Here is a 19252-nt window from a genome sequence, read left to right on the forward strand (position 1 = left end):
CTTTTTGAAGTTGATATGTTATGATCTACACCCTCCTGCTGTAAATTGAATCCACGTACATCTACTAGTGGCAATTTCAGCATCCTGCACCAAAATAACCCAGGGCTATGCTGTAATGTTTTTGTTTTAAGTCGGACCATGTCTCTTGTTTCTTTTCCTTTAGAAATAAAAAAAACCCTGAACCACTAAACCAAATTAAAGAACCCTCACTGCATTAAGCTCTGGCACAATCCACAGCTTCTTACCCTACTGCTTCATTATTATTACCTGTGAAAACACTGCAAACTGAAGGTATTCATGAAACCTCATAGAAGAAACTGGTAATGCAACAATAGCACAATATTTTGAAGATGGCATGGCTCCTCCACTGAAAATGGAGAGGAGAATCTCCCTCATCTCCAAGAAACAAAATCCTGCTGATTGATCTGGTACAATTAAATGTATTCTTTTAAATTTAACATTTCAGAAAAAGCTTCATCATCTGAATCCTTCTGGAAAAGAAGATTTACTTTATGCTTATAGTAGACAAACCAGAAATAATCCTCAAAATAGCCTCGTGTGAAAGAATTTATGTGCTCTGAAGTCACCAAAGGAGACAGTTTTAATATAAACAGTTGAAGCTAGAAATTCACTGGAGATTCACTGGAATAACAAAAAAGCAACCCAGAAGCCACTGTAAGTGCTACTTCAACCAGCAGTATACAACATACTGTACATTAACTTCACGAAATAAAGCCCAAACACTCCATATTTTCAGGATTAAAAATCAAAGGAAAAAAGTTTGAGGAAAAATTTGAGAAAAAGGAAGCTCTAACAACTCATTCTGTCACTACACATGGAAAATTCATTTCTTCTTGACAATGGGGGATAATTTTACTTGCCCTTGGTACTCCAAGTTTGGCACCTGACATGTATGTATGGGAAAACAGTCAGGTGCAGAAATTACTCTGCAGTAAAGTAAATCCCAAGCACAAAGTTCAGACAGCTAGCTATACAACCGCATATTATCAAAATCTTAGATTTAATTTACCTTAGACAGGTAGCTTCTCCTGTGAAAATATAGTTCCCCTCTTCTAAAACATATTTGGATTATTAATATAGTGCAGTTTAAACTATTATAAAGTGTAAAAATGTTTTAAAAAATCTTACATAATACACACATTTGTACTTTGTAAGCAAAAACCTTCCGTGTTACTCAGCTACAATTTAGGACTCAGCTTCTAATCCTATAACAGGGATTTGGCCATGCAGCACACTGGAGCAACAGCAGGTGTTTCCTAGTAGAGGGAAGTAAGAAAGCCACACAATGCTGATTGTATTACTTCAGTAAGGCATACTGCACTGATACGCACAATGACATTTTGTGTTTATTGCATTTTATGTGGACTAGAGATGCCCCTAAATTTATTTCCACTTAGAGCTGATGAAAAGTCCATCTGTGACAGTCAGCTTTGATTTTCTCAAACTCTTAATACAGCTAAAAAACAATTTATTGTGAGAGTAGCTTCCCTTACTAGTTAAATAGCAGCAAGTTAGGAAAGTTTTGCAGCAATTATCCTTCTCATCTGAACTTTTTAGGGTTTTCCCCCTTTTGGTTGCATTTTTGTGCGTAGTAAAACTCACAATGAAAGGCTTCAGATGTTGCAACAATCAAGATAATCTTTGTAACCTGAGTTCAAACAGTTTACAGCTATTATCAGAAACGAGTGAATGATGTATTGCCTTCCCGCTGGTGTGTTGACATTCCTCAGTTATTTAACATCTGTCACAGGCATTTTCATGCTGGTAACAAATGCAGAGCAACTGATACTGCAGAGCAGATACAGGGTGTTCACATTCTCTCACAGTACTGAGGACTTCTTTGTTTTTCTGCCCATTGGGCTAATAACAAATTTAATTAAGACCTACATAGAACAGTCACTGAAGGAGAACAGCCCATCAAGGCATAGTTCAGGGTCTGCAATGAGTACAAAGGTTAGACTGCAGAAAGCAGCATTTAATATTAGCAAAAAGCAACCACTTACCTTTCAGCAAGTGCTTGACTGGGTGTGCTTTTCACAGACACCAGCTCTTCCTCAAGCCTCTTCCTTTCTGCTTCTAGCTGCTCTAGCTCATCTTGAGTCCGTTTGCGTGGCGTAATAAACTGAAGCTCCTTTAAAAGCTCTTCTTTTTCATTGATTAACATCAGTTTTTCCTTTTCCACATCCAGTGCTCCAGGCCAGGCTTCACTATCTAGCTTAGAGAGTTCAATCTTCAAATTAGCCATGCTAAAATAAAACAAAGCAAATTTACTTGAGTCCAGCACAGCACACAAAGCCCAGGAAAGAGAGAAGCGATACAATACTATGAAACATATCAGGATATAACAACATTTTATACTTAAGGCCCTACTTTTAGTTTTGTTTTACAAGAACGCAGACTATGTCAGAGAATCAGGCCACATATCGAGGCCAGCAGCAACATGCATATGCATTAAAAATTAGTTGCTCCTATTCCAGTTCAAGTAGAAGTCACAATGTTATTAAAAGCTTCATTGAAAGCAATCTGTCTGGTAACATAGCAGTGGAACTATGCTTTACTCATTCACGAATATGATGGATTTCTCCTATGCTGTGGGAGGCTGATGGCTTCTCAGAAACAGACACGGCCATAGTGAAAGAATGTGCGCCACAGCAAGGTGCTCACTTCAGCAAAAAAGCATTGCTCTTCTATGCAATTAAAGAAAAAGGCAATACAACAGTAGCTACCTAAAGAGAAAAGACATGAACTCAACAGTTTGAGTTCGTGCCGCTGCTGTTCCCATTGCAGTAAGAGGGGAATCAAGACCACCAAAGCTCCTGAAGCCCTCAATCCATTTCCAGAAAGGTCTGGAAGAACAGATTGCTCATGATAGCTAATTTGCATAGAACGTGAGAAAATGTAACTCCAGGGCAAGGAAAGCCTAGCTATAAACAGGTACCCCCAGAGGCACCCCAGGACCTTGGGCACCCCATCAGATGGATTGATGCTGGGACCAGGGCTGGTGATGTTTGTTTGTTTCCTTGCTCTCTTTCTTCTTTTCTCTCCCTTTCCAATTTCATATTTCATCCTACCCCCTACTCAAAATCCATCATCATTTGTTTATACTAGGAGGTCAGGGACTGACATCCCAATTTCTAGGCTGTGTGTATAATTTACTGACACAAGCTCATAAGTTTTTGCTGACTCTTTGACTTTCGTCATTCCTGTTTGACCATGGGCATCTATGAATCTTGGGTGCTCTTTCCCTCTTAAGGGTGGGATGCCACAGCAGGCCAAAAAGGAGTATTAGCCAGATTTTCATTACATCAGGCTAGGATTGTCAGCAGGCTGTGTCAGATCCTTTTGAATAACAATTGCAACTGAATTCAGCATAGTTATGAACACTCCACTCTTCAAGACATTCTGCTGGCTAAGCAATGTCAAATCTGCAATGTACAAAATTATCTGATAATTTGCAAGTAGAGATGTTCACTTACAAGATCCTCTTTACAAGATCCTCTCTTCATCTTAGCTATTTTACCACAAAATAATTGAGAATTTGCAAATTTAGTATTTCAGGGAAGATGGTCAACACTTATTAAATTACAGTGATGGTTACATTGGCCTCAATACTTGGGAGAGGGGTATAATTAGGTACTGAACTTCATGTGCAAACTGGTATGTATCTTCATTATTCCAAGTTACATACACTGAAGTTCCAACACATGTTCTTGGGTTCTTACCCAAGTAATTTGTGAGAAAGAAAGATCCTGTGCTGCAGTACTCCAATACTAACTACTCCAGTACCACAATACTCTGTGCACTGTACTGTTTCTCCTTTTTTCTCTTTTCCCCACACCCCAAGATAGAAGTGGCAAACTGCCTTACTTCAAGTAAGGTTTTTGCTCCTACAAAAGAAAGATGAAATGCAATGCTGGGACTTCTTGATATCAAGACACAGCCAAACACAGGGTGATCAGGTTTTCGATCAATTCTGCCTGAGAAACAATGCCACCTATCTCCATCTAAGTGACCACCTTACAATTAATGTTATGAACATGATGATTCTGAGCCAAAATCATACATGTTCAATATTGAACAAACACAATAGCCTTGGTGTTCTCTGATGAATGCGTTGATTATACAATGAGGTTTTATGATCCGTGATGAGCAGATAAAGGATTACTGTTGTTACTGGTAAGGATGGTAGCTACTACCCTGTAGGAGGAAGTATACATTTGAAATTAGGCAAAAAACCAGTCATGCAGACTCCTGCCTTTAAAACTTAAAAACAACTAAGCTGTTACTTGGTACTTCTAAGTTACAGATTTATATTTGTAGTTTTTTAATGATCATGCCACAGTTTTCCAACTGAAATAATATTTAAATCTCAGATTGAATGGCATTCTAAGCACAGTTTTCATCTGGGGAAGAATGCTGTTTTTTTATTTTGTTGCTTTGCTTAGTTCTTCAGTTTGAAAAAACCCAAAAGTTTGGGTTTGGAATAGTGCTTAGATTTCTATTTCCCTTACATTACAAAGAAGCTCCACAACAAAAGCAATACGACTTCTGAATATCTGACAAATAATTTGCCAACAAGTATTTGAAAATAATACCACACAAGATTACTATCCTAATGGTAAATCTTGGCCCAGTATTATGCAGCACTTCTGGTGCACCAGAAGATGTCATTCGAACCCTGAATGTTCTGCTTTCTGATGCCCATTTTTCAGTGCTGTGGCAATTCATCAAGATGGCACCACTTTCACAGGCAAGCACCACAGAACTTTATTTGAAAGGCATTCCACATTCACCAGCGGAGCAGTTCCTGGCTTCTTTTCTCCTCAAATTAAACTAATGAAAAAAAAAAAAGCCAACCCATAGTGATAACAAGTTTTTAAATTATCTAAAGTCCCAAGGGGAAAAAAGAAATAATTAAGCCTACTAAATCTGCATTGGAAGTCTGAAGTAACTCTAAAACTGATGAGCCTTCAGTGGTATAGTAAAGTGAAATTACGATCCTGAAGAAGGATATAATGGACATAAATAACCTGGCGACTGCTTTCCTCAGAAAGCCAGCTCACTCTATTCCCTTAATCCTGGAACAGCCAGTAATTTGTCAGTGTTTTAATTTTGTTTCACAACACATCCAGTTTAGCGCTAAGGAACAGCCGCAGCGTTCCGAGCGCTGCAGTCCCCGGCAGGGCGCGCGGCGGTGCCGCCCGCTGGATGTCGCTGCGAGCCCAGCCTTGAAGCCGCGGGTACCGGCAGCTTCCCGGGCAGCAGGAGCTGCCCTGCCCGCGGGTACCGGCAGCTTCCCGGGCAGCAGGAGCTGCCCTGCCCGCGGGTACCGGCAGCTTCCCGGGCAGCAGGAGCTCCCCTGCCCCGCGGACATCGGCAGCTTCCCGGGCACCGGGTGCCTCTCGGCCCGGTGCTGCAGCCGCACGCTCCCACCGACCCCGTTACCTTCGCTTGGCCTCTTCGTACTGTAGACTGAGTCTGACCTTCTCTGCTAAATTCGACCTGCTTCTTGCTCCGATCTGTTGAGGGAACAGAACCAACCAAACAAAAAAAGTAGCCTCGTTAATGTGCAAAGCTTTTAAACGAACCAAGAAAACCCAGGCAGAGGCCAGAAAAATTACAAGTTAAAGAAAAATAAAACGACCACCCTTGTCCCTGCAGCCAGCCCCACACTTGCTGTTAAATGCCTAGTTCTCATCTACTCAGCTGTACAAAACAGTGCTGTTTTCTTCTGAGCCACTTTATACATTTTTAGCTACTGTACTATCAAGTGCTGATATTCCATCACAGTAAAGCCAGAACTTTTACTTTTCAAAGAATTTACTTTTTTACTTTTCAAAGAATTCTTGCAGTGACTGCACTGAAAATTCTGATCTGCTATGAATTCGGTTGCACTCAGAATTTAGAGCTATGTCAGTGCATTTCCAAGTTAGACTTTAATAAATTTGTTACAAAACATACACAAACTCTTTGTCTAGAAAACCTTGCACACTCTCTTTCTTACAACCTTAGCTTGCAGAACTTCAAAGAAGGCATCAAAATTAAACAGCCTTCTGTGTATATACAATATAATACCAGTGAAACAAGGTTTTACTAAATCACTAAACACTAATCACTAAGTAGCTCCATGAACAGTTTTTCAGCTGTGTGAAATGAAATTGTGCATTTAAATTCTGAGATATTTTTTCCTGAACATTAAAAAAAAAAAAAATCAACTTCATATTTAATAGGTCTGTAAAGTGAAACATACCCTACAGACAGATCAAAAAGAATACTGTCCACTTCTCCTGATCTTCATTGTACTGGAACTATTTGACTAAATCAGATTTTCATAAATTCTTTGTGACAGATGTATAAAGTTCATCTGGATCTTGATTTAAAACTCAAGGGCAAAAAATCAGAAAAGTAATTCTAGTGTTATTGATTCTAAGTAATGCTGTGAAACAAGTATACATATATATGCAATCTGCAACAGTGAACAGCCATTTGATTCCAATTCCATTAACAGTAGCATTCTTCTTCAATTTCTCTTTACACTGAACAAAATGAAAAAAGCTCACCTCACCAGAAATGTCAGTCTGAGACCCTGTGTCCAGAGTTTGTCTAGGAAAACACAGCTGTGAGTTTACAGAGCTGGAACTCAAGTCTGGTTCAGATGTTTCAGTGGTTTGGTCAACATTGAATTTTTCCCTCAGCTTTGCAAGACTCTGTCCAGGAATTAGAGAAAGAAAGTGGCAATGAAGTTCCTTTGCACCTTACCATGTTTATACCAGTTTATCTCCAAAAGATATTTACATAAAAGACTCCACAATAAAAATTCTGGGTTTATTTCAAATTAAGCAACCCATCCTTTTAATCAAGGCATTCATAGGTGACACTAAGGTTGACCAACACCTGTGAAAATGTAAAAGCTACTCCTTTGGGTTTGTGTCTGTTTTGGGACTTTGTGTTTTTTAATTGGTCAACCAATTATGAGTTTTGCTGAAAAGAAAAAAAAACCAACTAAACAGAAAATCTGCTTTCAAATATGGAAATAGGACAATTTATTTTAGGACAACTTTCATTGATTTACAAAATGGTCAGGCATCTCAGAATATATCAATTTTGTCTGCTTAATATTGTAAATTGTACTTTAGAGGTAATAGATGCATTGTAGCTTAATTCAAGTTCCAAAATAAAAACTATATTCTCTGACACAGAGCAGTTTTTGAACTAGGAATGTCACAGGCTTCAGTTTCTGCATCTGAAACTTAATTTTAACACTAGTTTGGCCCAAAGAGTTTTGAGAATCCCTTCAAAGTATAAAATGTGAAGTATTTATCATTAGGGAAGTGAGTGATGTTAAAACAAATCCACACAAAACTTCCATTAACCAACCAAAATACCTTCATTAAATCTTGTTTTTCTCTCTCGCCTGAAGTGATCGCCTTTCTGATGGACTTCAGCTCCTTCAGGATGGCTTTGGCCTCACACAGCTCATACCCACTCTGGCCTCCAGACATTTTTTGGTCAATTCTGTGGAAAGACAGAATATTTACAGCAGATAGAGAAAATCATACTAATGTCTCTGCTGTTCTACTTCAGGCAGAAGCAGTTAGAGAACAGAAGGGAAGAAGGTGAGATACTGTTTCTTTCAACAGGCATGGAAAGAAAAAATGACATTGAAATCTCCATTCAAATACAATTTAATCCTTGGCAAAAATGTCAAGGAGCACAGAGTTATTGCTGACAATACTGTCAAAATTCCCATTCCCACCATAACTCTCTGCAGCATAAAGCAGCTTTTGAACACACCTTTCATACTAATAATTGTTTGTGCTCCTTACAGAAGCAGAATTTATTTCAAGCAGTATCCTTCCACCCAAACCCACAATGGGACACAGGCAGATAGGCTGGCTTCTTGGTACTAATCAGCCTTTCTAAGCAGAAACATAACCAGCACCATTCTTGTCTCAGCTTCCCTCTAGTTCACTCTAATCCTGGGCATTAACTGTCTGGAACAGCTGTTCTGCTTAGCCAGTCACCAGGCTCTCTTTATTCACAAAATCTCTGGATAATTAATACCATATGTCATAGATTGGACAATTCCTGAACCTAAATTCCTGAACTACCAATGATTTTAGAAACTGAAACCTGAAAGTAATAAAGGCTACCCTAAACTTAGAGATAAAAAGATGATTCATTTTAGTATTTCCATATTTCCTTCAAGAACTACAGTTTGTAAACACATTTCTCTGGTCTCTAGTTTAACAGAGTGTTTCATAGCATCATGAAAATGACTGCAGCTGTGCTTCAAAAATTAAAACCAACCAACAGCCGTCTTGATAAAAATCAAGCATTTAGTAGAGAATAAATTCTTGTATAATACAATTGGTTTTCTGTTTTTTATCATCATCCATCATCTTTGCTGGAAGTTAACAACCTTGTCAGTGAGGAGTGAATAAACCAGAAGTGATCATGAGCATCCCCAGCATGAACAGCAACTTGCAGAAAACACCTGTAACTGTATTCTATTTTTCTTAAAGTTTTAGTCACAAAAATATCAAATTTCTAAAGTAGTCTGTAAAGCTGTGAGCATATCTGTTCTCCTTTCCTACATTCCAGTTTTTGTGGAAAACTAAACTGCATTTGTGTAAGGAAATTACCTCTGTGACTTGGCAATCATTCCTATTCAAAGACATATTTATTTTAGCTTGAAAGTTCCTCAAACTCTTTCATAGGCAGGCACTTACTGTCTGACAACTCTCAATTTTTGGTAACTTACCAGGTTGCTAAGGTCAGATAGATACAGGATACACCAACAATTGGGATCATGAATGAACAGTTGGGTAATACACCACATGCTGTCTAGTAATATGACATGCCACATTCAAATTGCTACTGCTTTATTCTGTATATAATTAAGATAGACAAGAAGGATCTCTGATATATAAGATATTCCATCATCCTGTTTTAAATTAATGGGATTAGTACTGTTTGAAAGTGGCTGACTGAATTTTAAAAACAAACGTCCATTGTGTTTCTGTGGAATGCTGTTGACAGTTTCTGAAACATGCTTTGGATTCCTATCAAAATGGCTTGTGAGCAAGCTGCTTTAAAACAATACTTCATTGTTGAATTAATATAATAAAACCAGCATGATTGGCTAACCTTTAATCCTGGGACAGCAGCATGAGTTTTTATTACCTTAAGCTTTAGAATCAATATGTCTTTCTTCTTTTAAATTTTACAATAAATGAGATCTGATTCATGGTTAAATTAAATCAACTATCCTTGCTGGTCTGTATGTATTTAAGTAACAGACAAATCTTACATTTCTGTTTTAGTCAAAATTAAGGAGAATAGAGACTTAACCGGCATCTTCCTAATGTGCTGAGGATTGCTTCTGCTACTGGAACTAGTGTACTAAGGGCAAGCAGCTCAGCATTTTACTGTGGAAATGTATCCTTAATGTATGGGTACATACCACAGTGTGGAAAACAGCTAGCATTAATAAATTCCTCTTCACTTTACTCAAGAAAACACACTTGTTAGCAAGGTTTCCTGTGCAGCAAGTTCTTTATGGTGACAGTTCCAGTAATGTTTAGTATTTTAGGGCCTAATGTTGTAAGGCAGGAGCAGCAGGGAGTTCTTAGACTGAAAAAAAATTAATTCCCTAGTAATCTATCTGGTTAAATACCCAGAAAGCTCACCCGGTTCAGCATCAGCCCTTTGGACGCCAGGCATCCCAGCAACTGGAACGCAGAAAGGCGGGTCTCTAATCCTCAAATTGTGACTAATTTCCAACCCTGCAGAGTTGTGTACCATTTGTACCTCCAAGAGCAGCACCTTTCTCTTTCTTTTGAGTTCATAGGTGGGAAAAGAGGAAAGAAAGACCTAAGTACCTTTTCAAAAAATTAAAAAAAAAATTTAAGCGGACAGAAAGCAGCTAATTTTGTTCTTGGGTCCCCTGACCACTGCCCTTTTTTCCTGCCTCTTTGCAACACAAGCTACCCCATGAAAAAAAAAAAAAGAGGTGAGACAATTTTCTTATGTTAACACTTGCACAAAATTCCACAGATTTTCCATTTCCTAACAGAGTTATTAGATTCTAATTTTTCTCCACAATAATTCTCTCAGATAAAACAGATTCAATTCCATGCCAAAGAAAAGAAATGGGGTGACTGAATTAAGTCAGTTTCTACTATTTTCATTTACTCACTGTTGCAGTGTTTCAAAGCCCTGCTCCTTGTACAGCAGCTCTTGCTTCATCTGAGAGAGTTCTCTCTTCAGCTTCTTAACCTTGTGTGTTAAATCAAAGCAAGAGTTAGAAAATTCCTCTTGTTAAACGATGTAACACATGGCTTTAAACAATTAAAGTATGCACTACATCAGATGAGAGAAGAAGAGTAAATTGCTCTACTGACACACATTAAAAAAAAAGGATCTTATCTCTTCCTGATGTCTATGGGCAACATGCTTTAGTATTAAAGGGACACAAGCAGATTAAATCACATTCCTTATTTGTATTGATACCACACTGTGTTATTAAACCTGAGAGAACTTTAACAAGTAATTTACTTCTCACTTGTTAAGCATGCATTCCAACTGTCCTACAGGGACATGTCTGTTTACTTTTAGTTTTATTATATTTTCACTTTATAATTCCTGGAAGCTGTTCAGTCATTTGCACAATAAAAGAAAAATGGACTTTTTTTTCCCTAGGAACTATCCATTCTTTTAAAGCTTTACAGACACTGGATCCCTAAATATATAATTCACACTTATTTAATCCAAAGACAACAATTACTAAAGACATACGAATTACAAATATAGGTGTCTATTTAATAAAAATGTCTTTGGAAAAATTTTCCCTTCTCTTCCTAAATCTGCACGGTCAATTGCTTCTTAACATTAATATTGCTATGAGATGTCAGCAGAAATGAATACACTACAAAATATTTATGAATCAAGATTAAATTAAAAAATCCTCCATTAATTTTCAATGTTGTATTTCCCAAATGTATGAAACAAAGTTTTAGGAGCCATCTAAAAATGAATTAATAAACACAAATTAATCATCAATATACCCATAGAGACAAATGCCTCCTTCAAGTGTGGAGTCCAAGATTTTGGCATTTATACATGCACAGGTGCCTAGTTTGCTCTCTACATAATAGCCAGATATTGTTAGGCTTTCTAATTTTCCAGTCATTAAGGTGAAAAAAGGAAAAGCTAAAAGTCCACTTCTGTCACCTATCTCTGTTAAAGTCTTGCTTGTTTGAATAAGCTCCTCAGATATTCAACTCTTCAAAAATTTATTATGCTAATATCATGAACTAAGACCATTTTAACTGAAATTAATTTCAGAATATGTCTCCAAGATATTTTGTATCCTTATCCCCTTAGACTTCCTACTTGCTGATATTCTTCAAATAAAAATAATTTAAAAGAATTTTAAAAAGTATGATTCCCAGCATGCCAGGTAACTAAAAGTGCTCAGCATCAGCAGCTGCTGCAGCTCTCCAAAAGACTTAAAATGCTTTACATTTCTAAAATATCTAATGATTTACTCAGTCTTTGTAGGGGGTTGTGAATGATACGTAGACATTCCAGCTTGCAGTTTCTGGCTAATGTATTTTCTGTGACAGAAATAAAATGCTTTTAATCTCCATTTTCTTCAAAGCAAAATCTGTTCTCTGGATGAGTGGTTATGTTCAGGCTTTTGGAAACTATCATACTATCATCACTAGTTGCTTTACTTGACAGAAAACTGTTTTTATTTTGACCATATTGAATAGTTAGCATGACAAATAGACAATTTTTCCATGTATACATTCAGTGCTCCTCAGCTATTTTCTCCTTGACTAGTATGAAAACTCCAAGAATAATTTCTCAAATGTTCTGATCAAGGTTAAGGAAAATGAACAGATATCACCTCTGTGTTCCAGCTAAAGTGATGTGTAAAATATGAAACAAGTCTGAATTTTTCTGAAAAATACAGAATAGCTAAACCTTTCCCTTTCAAAATCAGAAACATGTATTTATATTAATAACAGAAGGCATACTTGATTTCAACTCAGAGGATTGCATCTCTGATAAACTCTTACATTTTTCCTCAAGATCATCTTCTGAGTGTCCTCTGCTGTACTTCATCATCTTTTCATTATCAAGAAATGTGAGTTGGGTGCATTATCCTAGAAGGATGTGACCTACATCGTAATATAGCCTCTGTGTTTACTGCATCATCCCTGCATTAAACTGTTCTTAGGCTCCTTGTCTTCTCCTTCAAAACTTTAATGTAATTCCTGCTTTTTCACAACTCTTCACTTGTTCTAACACTCACCCCTTCCTACTGCTTCTGCACATCATCTTCAGTCACCTGACAGATCTCTCTTTCCTGCTCCTAACCACAACTTCAAGCAGGCTCCTTTTCTATTCCCAGCACTCAAGTCCTACTGGAACAACATGGCCACCCTCCCCAGCCCTTCCACCCCTTGTTATTTATAAAGGTGCATTTCTTACTAACTTGCTGCATGTGCATAAACTTACTGTGATCACATATGCTTTGTGCTGTTTGAGTTACTTGCTGATTGCTAATTAAGACCCCAAATGGCCCCACTCAAAAAGTCTACTGCAGGATGTGATCCCTCAGTTTTTGTCTGGTGAGAAAAATATTTCTTCTCCTTCTTATTTCATTTAACAGGTGTCTGATTTTTCTCATATTTTCTCCATGACCTACTGCACAACAGGCAGTTCACGTATCCAGAAGGCTCCACACATGTCTGTTACACACAGCTAGCAAGGAAAAGGCCAAAGGCCAATTCAGACCTTCCTCAAATGCTGTTTCCCCCTCCAGCCACCGTTAACCTGATGATCCCAGTAAGCCTCAGATAGTCAGACAAAGAAATATGTTTAGTACAACTGATCTAAAAAAGTGCAAAATCTAAGTAGCTGGCTGGCAGCTTACTAATGACTTTGTTTCTCATTAAGTCCATGCATGCATATACTGCAAAATGCCCAAAGCTGGAGTATTAGCAAGCATCTTCCAACATTCACATAAGGGTAAACTGTGGTAGCAGCCATACCTCTCTTGCCATCTTCCATGACAACCACTTTCCAGCCCTAGCATCACAGGATTCCACTTTTTCTTATCTCAATTTTCATATCCAGTGGCTTTGGATGACCACACACTTTATGCTGACACAGATACTCTTGGACTGCACCCTTCTAAACTCTGCAGACAAGATTCAGGTCACCTATTTTAGGCACATATGCAGGACTATGTCATGCCAATATATCAGGAACCAGCAGGATATTAGGCTCCTTGACTCCAAGAAAGGATGAAGAGAGGAAAGCACCTCCAAAAAGTGATAAACATATCTGAGACTCACCTTGGTGAGCAATTTATAAATCTGCAGTCAATGCTAATGGGAAAAAGGGAGCAGAGGACCATGCCTGAATTTTCCCCTTTTGACAAGTAGATGACTATATTTAAATTTCATCATGTTTAGTTCTTCAACAACACTGTCCATTTCCTAAATATACTGGTGCTTGCCTTGGCAAAGGAAAGATCTGTAACAGCTCCACTCATTTTAGAAAGAAACTATTGCCTTGTTTCTTCTTTCTTGTTCCTCCTAAGGTCCTTGCTGCCTTTGATTCCCCCTACTAAGCTTACAAAATTTTTCTTCCGACCTCCAGCATTTGAATAACTTACTGATCACCATCCCTTTGCCTTAATGGATAAGGGACTACAAATTGAGATTGGTAAGCATAAACAGGTGTAGTCAGGAGGGCAACATCCAGACAGGAGTTTTAGAGTGCACTCCATCACACATCATTTATACTGGGTTTTAAAAGTTTAATGAGCTATTCCACAGTTCCTTTCAGACATAAATTGTTTAGATTCCTAATCACATCTCTTACTGCGGGTGAAGGAGGATGTTACTCTCTGAGGCTTCTATGAGTGCTGCTCTGTGCACAAACCAGGAGAGGGCAAAGGAAGAGCTGAGTAAATGCTGTCACTTGTGCTGCTTCTGCTCCCGTGGAGTCTGTATTTCAGCCCACAAGGAAGGACTGTGCTGTGAGGTGCTATCTTTTTAACATGCAGACTTTGATGTATTTTTTTCATTACTAACTACAGAAAGTTTAGGCTATCCATAAAGCATTATATGCTGAAATAAATTAAATCCCTATAGATATTTAAAATGTCTTGCACACCATTTCTTCCCTATCCAAGATAAATTCACTAGGGACTAACGTGTGAATGAAAGTTCTTTCTGTGGAGTTTGTTACTGACCGTACTGAATACAGCTGACCAAATCATGGATTTGTGTTCATTAACAATTTCAAAATCCAAACACAGACTTTCATCCTTGATCTGAACTGCTCCATTTTAACATAACAGAGGGGTTTCGCACCATTATTGAAAAGTATTTTTCAAACCAACAGAAACTTCTGAGGCAGTTCAAGCAGCTAATAATGCATTTCTCACAGAAGAAAGATTGTATAAAAAGTCATCTAGCTGCAGCTCATCTTAGCCTACTACTTTTTCATTTTTACTTTTCCTTTAGAAAACAAAGGCATACAATTGAAAAAAAATCATATTTATTTAAACCTATGTCTACTTAGAATATCTGTCAAAGTTTCCTAAAAAGGTGTTATCTGGAAGCACCAGAGACAGCTTTAAAAATTAATTTTAATCCTCTGAATGGTTTCTAATTAGACTGTTAGGAGGTTTCAGTACCAGGGTACAAGATACATCTGCTAGTTCAAGCTATGCTTATTCTATAATCATAAACTTGGTAGACAGAATCCAAATGAACATGAGTTAAGGACTCTCACCCTTAATCTTGTAGTGGAGATTTCAGCCTTCAGAATGTCAGGGTCATACTTTGTGCTTGATGAAGAGCCTGAAAACACTTTTTTAAAAGAGACAAAAAAGACAAATATTTAAGTACTTTTAGATCACTAATTAGTCCCTTAGCTGATCAATCCAGATTTATTAGAACCCTACAATGTGCTCAAAAACATATAATGCTTTGGAAGTTAGCCTTTTATAGAGCAGTCATCATTGCAGCATGGCAATAACTACTGAATAATCAAAATTTTCCCCTTTTCCCCCTCCACCACTATATGGTATCTCTCCTCCTTTACTTATCCCAGCATCCTTAAGTAGAACCTCATTCTCCCTGACTTCCTATTTCTTGGTCCCTCTTCCTGTTCTTCTAGCTGAGCCATCTTGCAATCACTTTCTTCCTGAAAGTTGTAATTTCTAAGGAGATCTCAGGAAAGCAGAAGATTTATTCAGAAGTCTCAGAGATCTGGCACTCGGTTCTTCCACAGATGTGCATGCTCCTTTCATACACTACTGCTAACAGAGGTGTTTATCCAGTAGCAGGCCTCTGACAGTGCTTTTCCAGATGCTGATTCCCTGCCCAGGACAGCAACCTGTATCTATATTCCACCCCTGGTCACAGCACACAGGCTACAAAATTATTGTCTGCTCTTCCTATAAATCAGCAACACATTCCCTTCTTGGTCGACTGCAGACACCTGTCAACACTGAAGGGTCATTTCAGCAGGCAGCCAGGAAGGCAGGAGATCCTCCTTACCCTGAATGTAGATTTGGCAAAATTTTGTCTCAACAAACTGCATGACAAAATACATTTCAGAGCCAACTGCTCTAAATCATGGCTCAAAGAATTTAAATTGTATCAGAGAGAAGAGGATTCTCTCCGGCAGAATAGCTTTATAATAAATAAATAAAAAATAAAATAAAATAAAATAGTAGGGATGCTAACTCTAAAAAGGCCAGAGTACAATGTGGCCCTAGCAAACCTTGAAAACTTCTCCTAAAGAGAAACAGGATCCCCTGCAAGGCAGAGATCAAAGAAGTTACATTGTATTCTCTACTGTACTTACAGCTTGTACGAGAGCTTGATTTTTCTTTGTAGGCACCATTCAACCGTACATACTCATCCAGTGCAAGTGCTAGTCTCTGTTCCTTCACCTGGTACAGTTCCTTCTGGGTACTGAGAGCATCCTGGGCTATTGTAAGGTAATCTTTTAACATTCTCTCTTGTTCTTGCCGCCATTGTTTCCTGGGATCTTCTATTTGTGTTGTTTCTTTAGAGGAGAAAAATAAATTATTTAAAGAGACCTCTGCTGAAACCCATTGACAACTAAAATTGCTTCTTTGTCTGTAACTCACAGTTAGAGCAGTCTAAATCATAGTTTGCCTTTGGTTACTAGGCAGATGCTTCACTTCCTCTGCCACCACAGTGTGTGTAAGAAACAGAATTCAAGGGATCAGTTGCGAAATTAGAAATTAGAGTAAAATAAGCAAATGCTTATGCAGATCGTTCCCATGTTGTCAACCTTGAATTAGCAACATCCTAAAACTCAAAAAGAAAATATCTTTTGCATCAGAGTATTTGGAAATAATAGAATCAACAAAGTCTTTCAACATCTTAAACAATGCATTTCTGAACAAAAATTAAAGGCAATCTTGGCTATTACATTTTTTCAACTCCCTTCCTCCCCACTTCATTATTTTTTACAGCCATATGTTATTCATGTTTTTAGTGGTTATCTCTCTCCTTTTGCTCTATAAAAACAATTTTATCTTTCCCCCTGTAACTGAATAATAGATCATTAACTCTCCAGCTCACCTCACCTAACTCCATCCGTGTGCCTGCTAGACATCTGATCCCAAACACAACTGTCTTTTAGGGCTGCCCTCAGAGGGCACTTCTGTCTCTCAAAGACAGGTGTCCAAGAGATGTGGGACCAAACTGCTTTTTTGAGGTGCCTCCTTCTTTCACTGACTACTCAGGTAATAAAAATGAGTAGGCTGGAATAGGCCTTTAATTTACAAAGGGCTTCAGGTAACATTTTAAGTCCAGCAGCCACACACAATACAGACTTGCATAGGATACATAGACAAGAGGATCAGACATAACAGAGATGTGACATAAGATCGATCTAATTGAAGATTTTAAGATTTTATTTCTAATGCAAACATACAAAGAAGATTATATATGGTTGAATGTTCAAACTTATCAATATTTCCTGGCTTAGGTCAGCACTTTTTGAAGCTGTACAATGAATATTCTTCCACTAAAGCTGTACTAAGTATAAAAATATTCCCATAAGACATAGCCATGAAAAGTTTGAAATCGAAATGCAGATGTGCACCACTCTTCCTAAATTGCATACTGTAAATCTGCATAGATTACAGAGATAAAAAGTAACATTCAGTACCAAAATATTTAAGTGCAAAGTATTCACTTCAGAATTTTTCTGCAAAAGCAGGAGGCATATTTATTCTCTGGGTTAGATTTCTGTCACTTTAGTCCCCTGAATTGCTTTACTGTGGGAATCAATGCAGGGGGGAAAAAATGGGAACAAGTGGCTGAAGATGTGGAGAGAAAAAAGAACTGCGGCCAAACCAAGGTGATTGCTCTAAACTGTAGCTGAAGTGCACTCTTGGGAGAAGGCACTCTTTCAACTCCATGTAAGAAAACATATTTTGTAACAGCAAAAGCTGATAAGGACAGGATCTGGTTAATAACAATTTCTAATAGCAACTAACTACCAGTTTTTCAAAAGCATTTTCTCTTGTTAATATCACAATAACAGAAAGACAAATAAAGAAAAAGCAGCATCCCATAAAACAAACCCTGCAGAATCCTAAACTGACAATCTCTATGGAACTACTGATGCATTTAAAAACAATTAAATATATAAACACCCTCCCTCACCATTTACAAATGTGACATTTCTACTTGGGAAAGGCATTTCTTGGATGTGCACAGTGAATGCATAGAGGGAATAACCCACATAAACCCAAGTGTGGTGCATAAAAGATTAAAGCAGAAAAGCTTTATACACAGTTGGTTTTCCAATAACACCAACAGGAACACTCTCTCAAAAAAAACTAACTATAGCTACAGACACACATACACCTACATCCGTGTTTATAGCCACCTGCTCTTTTACACAAAGATATTGGGCACACAAAGAAGCAAATCAATACCTTTTCTCTCTTAAATGGCCAACACATGTTCCTATCTGTGCCCACTTATTGCTGTTGTGCTTTAACACACTGCACATTCACAGTTATTTACACAAGATAAGAAGTGCTGGTTTCCAGAGTTGTCCTTTTTTATGAAGCAGGTTGAAGAGCATGAAGCAGAATTCTCATGGGTCAATGATCAAATACGATAAATGCAGTTATGGTGGTTTTTTAGATGAATGTAATGATGTGATTGTGTTTTAAGAGTGCAACCAGCAGACACCAAATAATCTTACAAGATTGGAAGGTCTCATCTTCGAGCATGTTGTAGGTAATTGCTTTGTAGGTTTTAAGTGAGGATTGCTCAACATGCAGCCCAAAGACCAAATGTAGCCCGCAGAGTTCTAAAACGTGGCCTACAGATGCCCTGTCCTTGTGACTGCAAGAGAAGGACAAAGCTGATCAACAGCAGATTATTTTCTATTGCTGACAAATACAATCAAACATTTCCTTTTTGCTTCTCCGAGCTGAAAGTACAAAACAAAACTGTGATTATATGAGCTAGCATCTTTTATACTGATAGTCATAAATGAGTTAAAGGTGACCCTGCATTTAAAAAAACTGCAAACTAACTTCAGCAAACCAACGTTTGAGTATTTGCATGTGTCGCTACATTGGCTGGTCAAATTACTCTCAGTCACTTCTAACTGCATGTATTTATTCTGGAACAAATACTCAGTTGTGAAAATACATTACCATGGAAAAAAACAATGCAGTATGGAATGACTATCCTAGAATTGTTATCCAACTTTTACCAAACAGAGAAAAGACTCTGGAGAATTTTACTATGTACTTTTCTTAAATAGTATGAATTAAAAAAAACCCGAAAATGCATAAGTTGTTCATATATATATATATATATATATATATATATATATATATATATATATGTATGTATACATATTTCTAAAAACATGTGCCTGTATAACAGCACCATATGTTTGTTATCTATACTTTTCAGTTATCTCTATTTTCATCAGTAGGCTTTCCTCCACAGAGGAAAAAAACCCAAAGACAGAACTATGGATAATATTTTTGTTTCTGTAGCGCTACCTTTTGAAATGTAGCACTGAAAAGTATGTTCATTTGAGCACATATACCTTCCAAGAGCCGACAATTTTCTTTAAAGCAGTGTTCTTTCAAAAACAAATATTTATACTTCTCAGAATAAAG

At 37.6% G+C, this 19252-nt stretch overlaps 1 protein-coding gene across 2 annotated transcripts in view; it reads right to left on the bottom strand.

Moving 5' to 3' along the window:
- WWC2 (WW and C2 domain containing 2) overlaps nt 1–19252 on the bottom strand; it is a 93821-nt gene that overhangs the window by 30145 nt on the left and 44424 nt on the right. The window contains exons 3-9 of one of the 2 annotated variants that reach the window (XM_084204650.1): nt 15925–16128; nt 14845–14921; nt 10223–10302; nt 7407–7536; nt 6582–6728; nt 5467–5540; nt 2025–2267 (exon numbers count right to left, since the gene is read on the bottom strand). In XM_084204650.1, the coding sequence (XP_084060776.1) occupies nt 2025–2267; nt 5467–5540; nt 6582–6728; nt 7407–7536; nt 10223–10302; nt 14845–14921; nt 15925–16128 (955 nt within the window). Of the gene's footprint in view, nt 1–2024; nt 2268–5466; nt 5541–6581; nt 6729–7406; nt 7537–10222; nt 10303–13088; nt 13147–14844; nt 14922–15924; nt 16129–19252 lie in introns of those variants that run through there. The other variant, XM_084204651.1, reaches the window with a different exon arrangement.

The sequence above is a fragment of the Fringilla coelebs genome (genome assembly GCF_963513975.1).
Source record: "Fringilla coelebs genome assembly, chromosome: 4".
Lineage (NCBI taxonomy): Eukaryota > Metazoa > Chordata > Aves > Passeriformes > Fringillidae > Fringilla > Fringilla coelebs.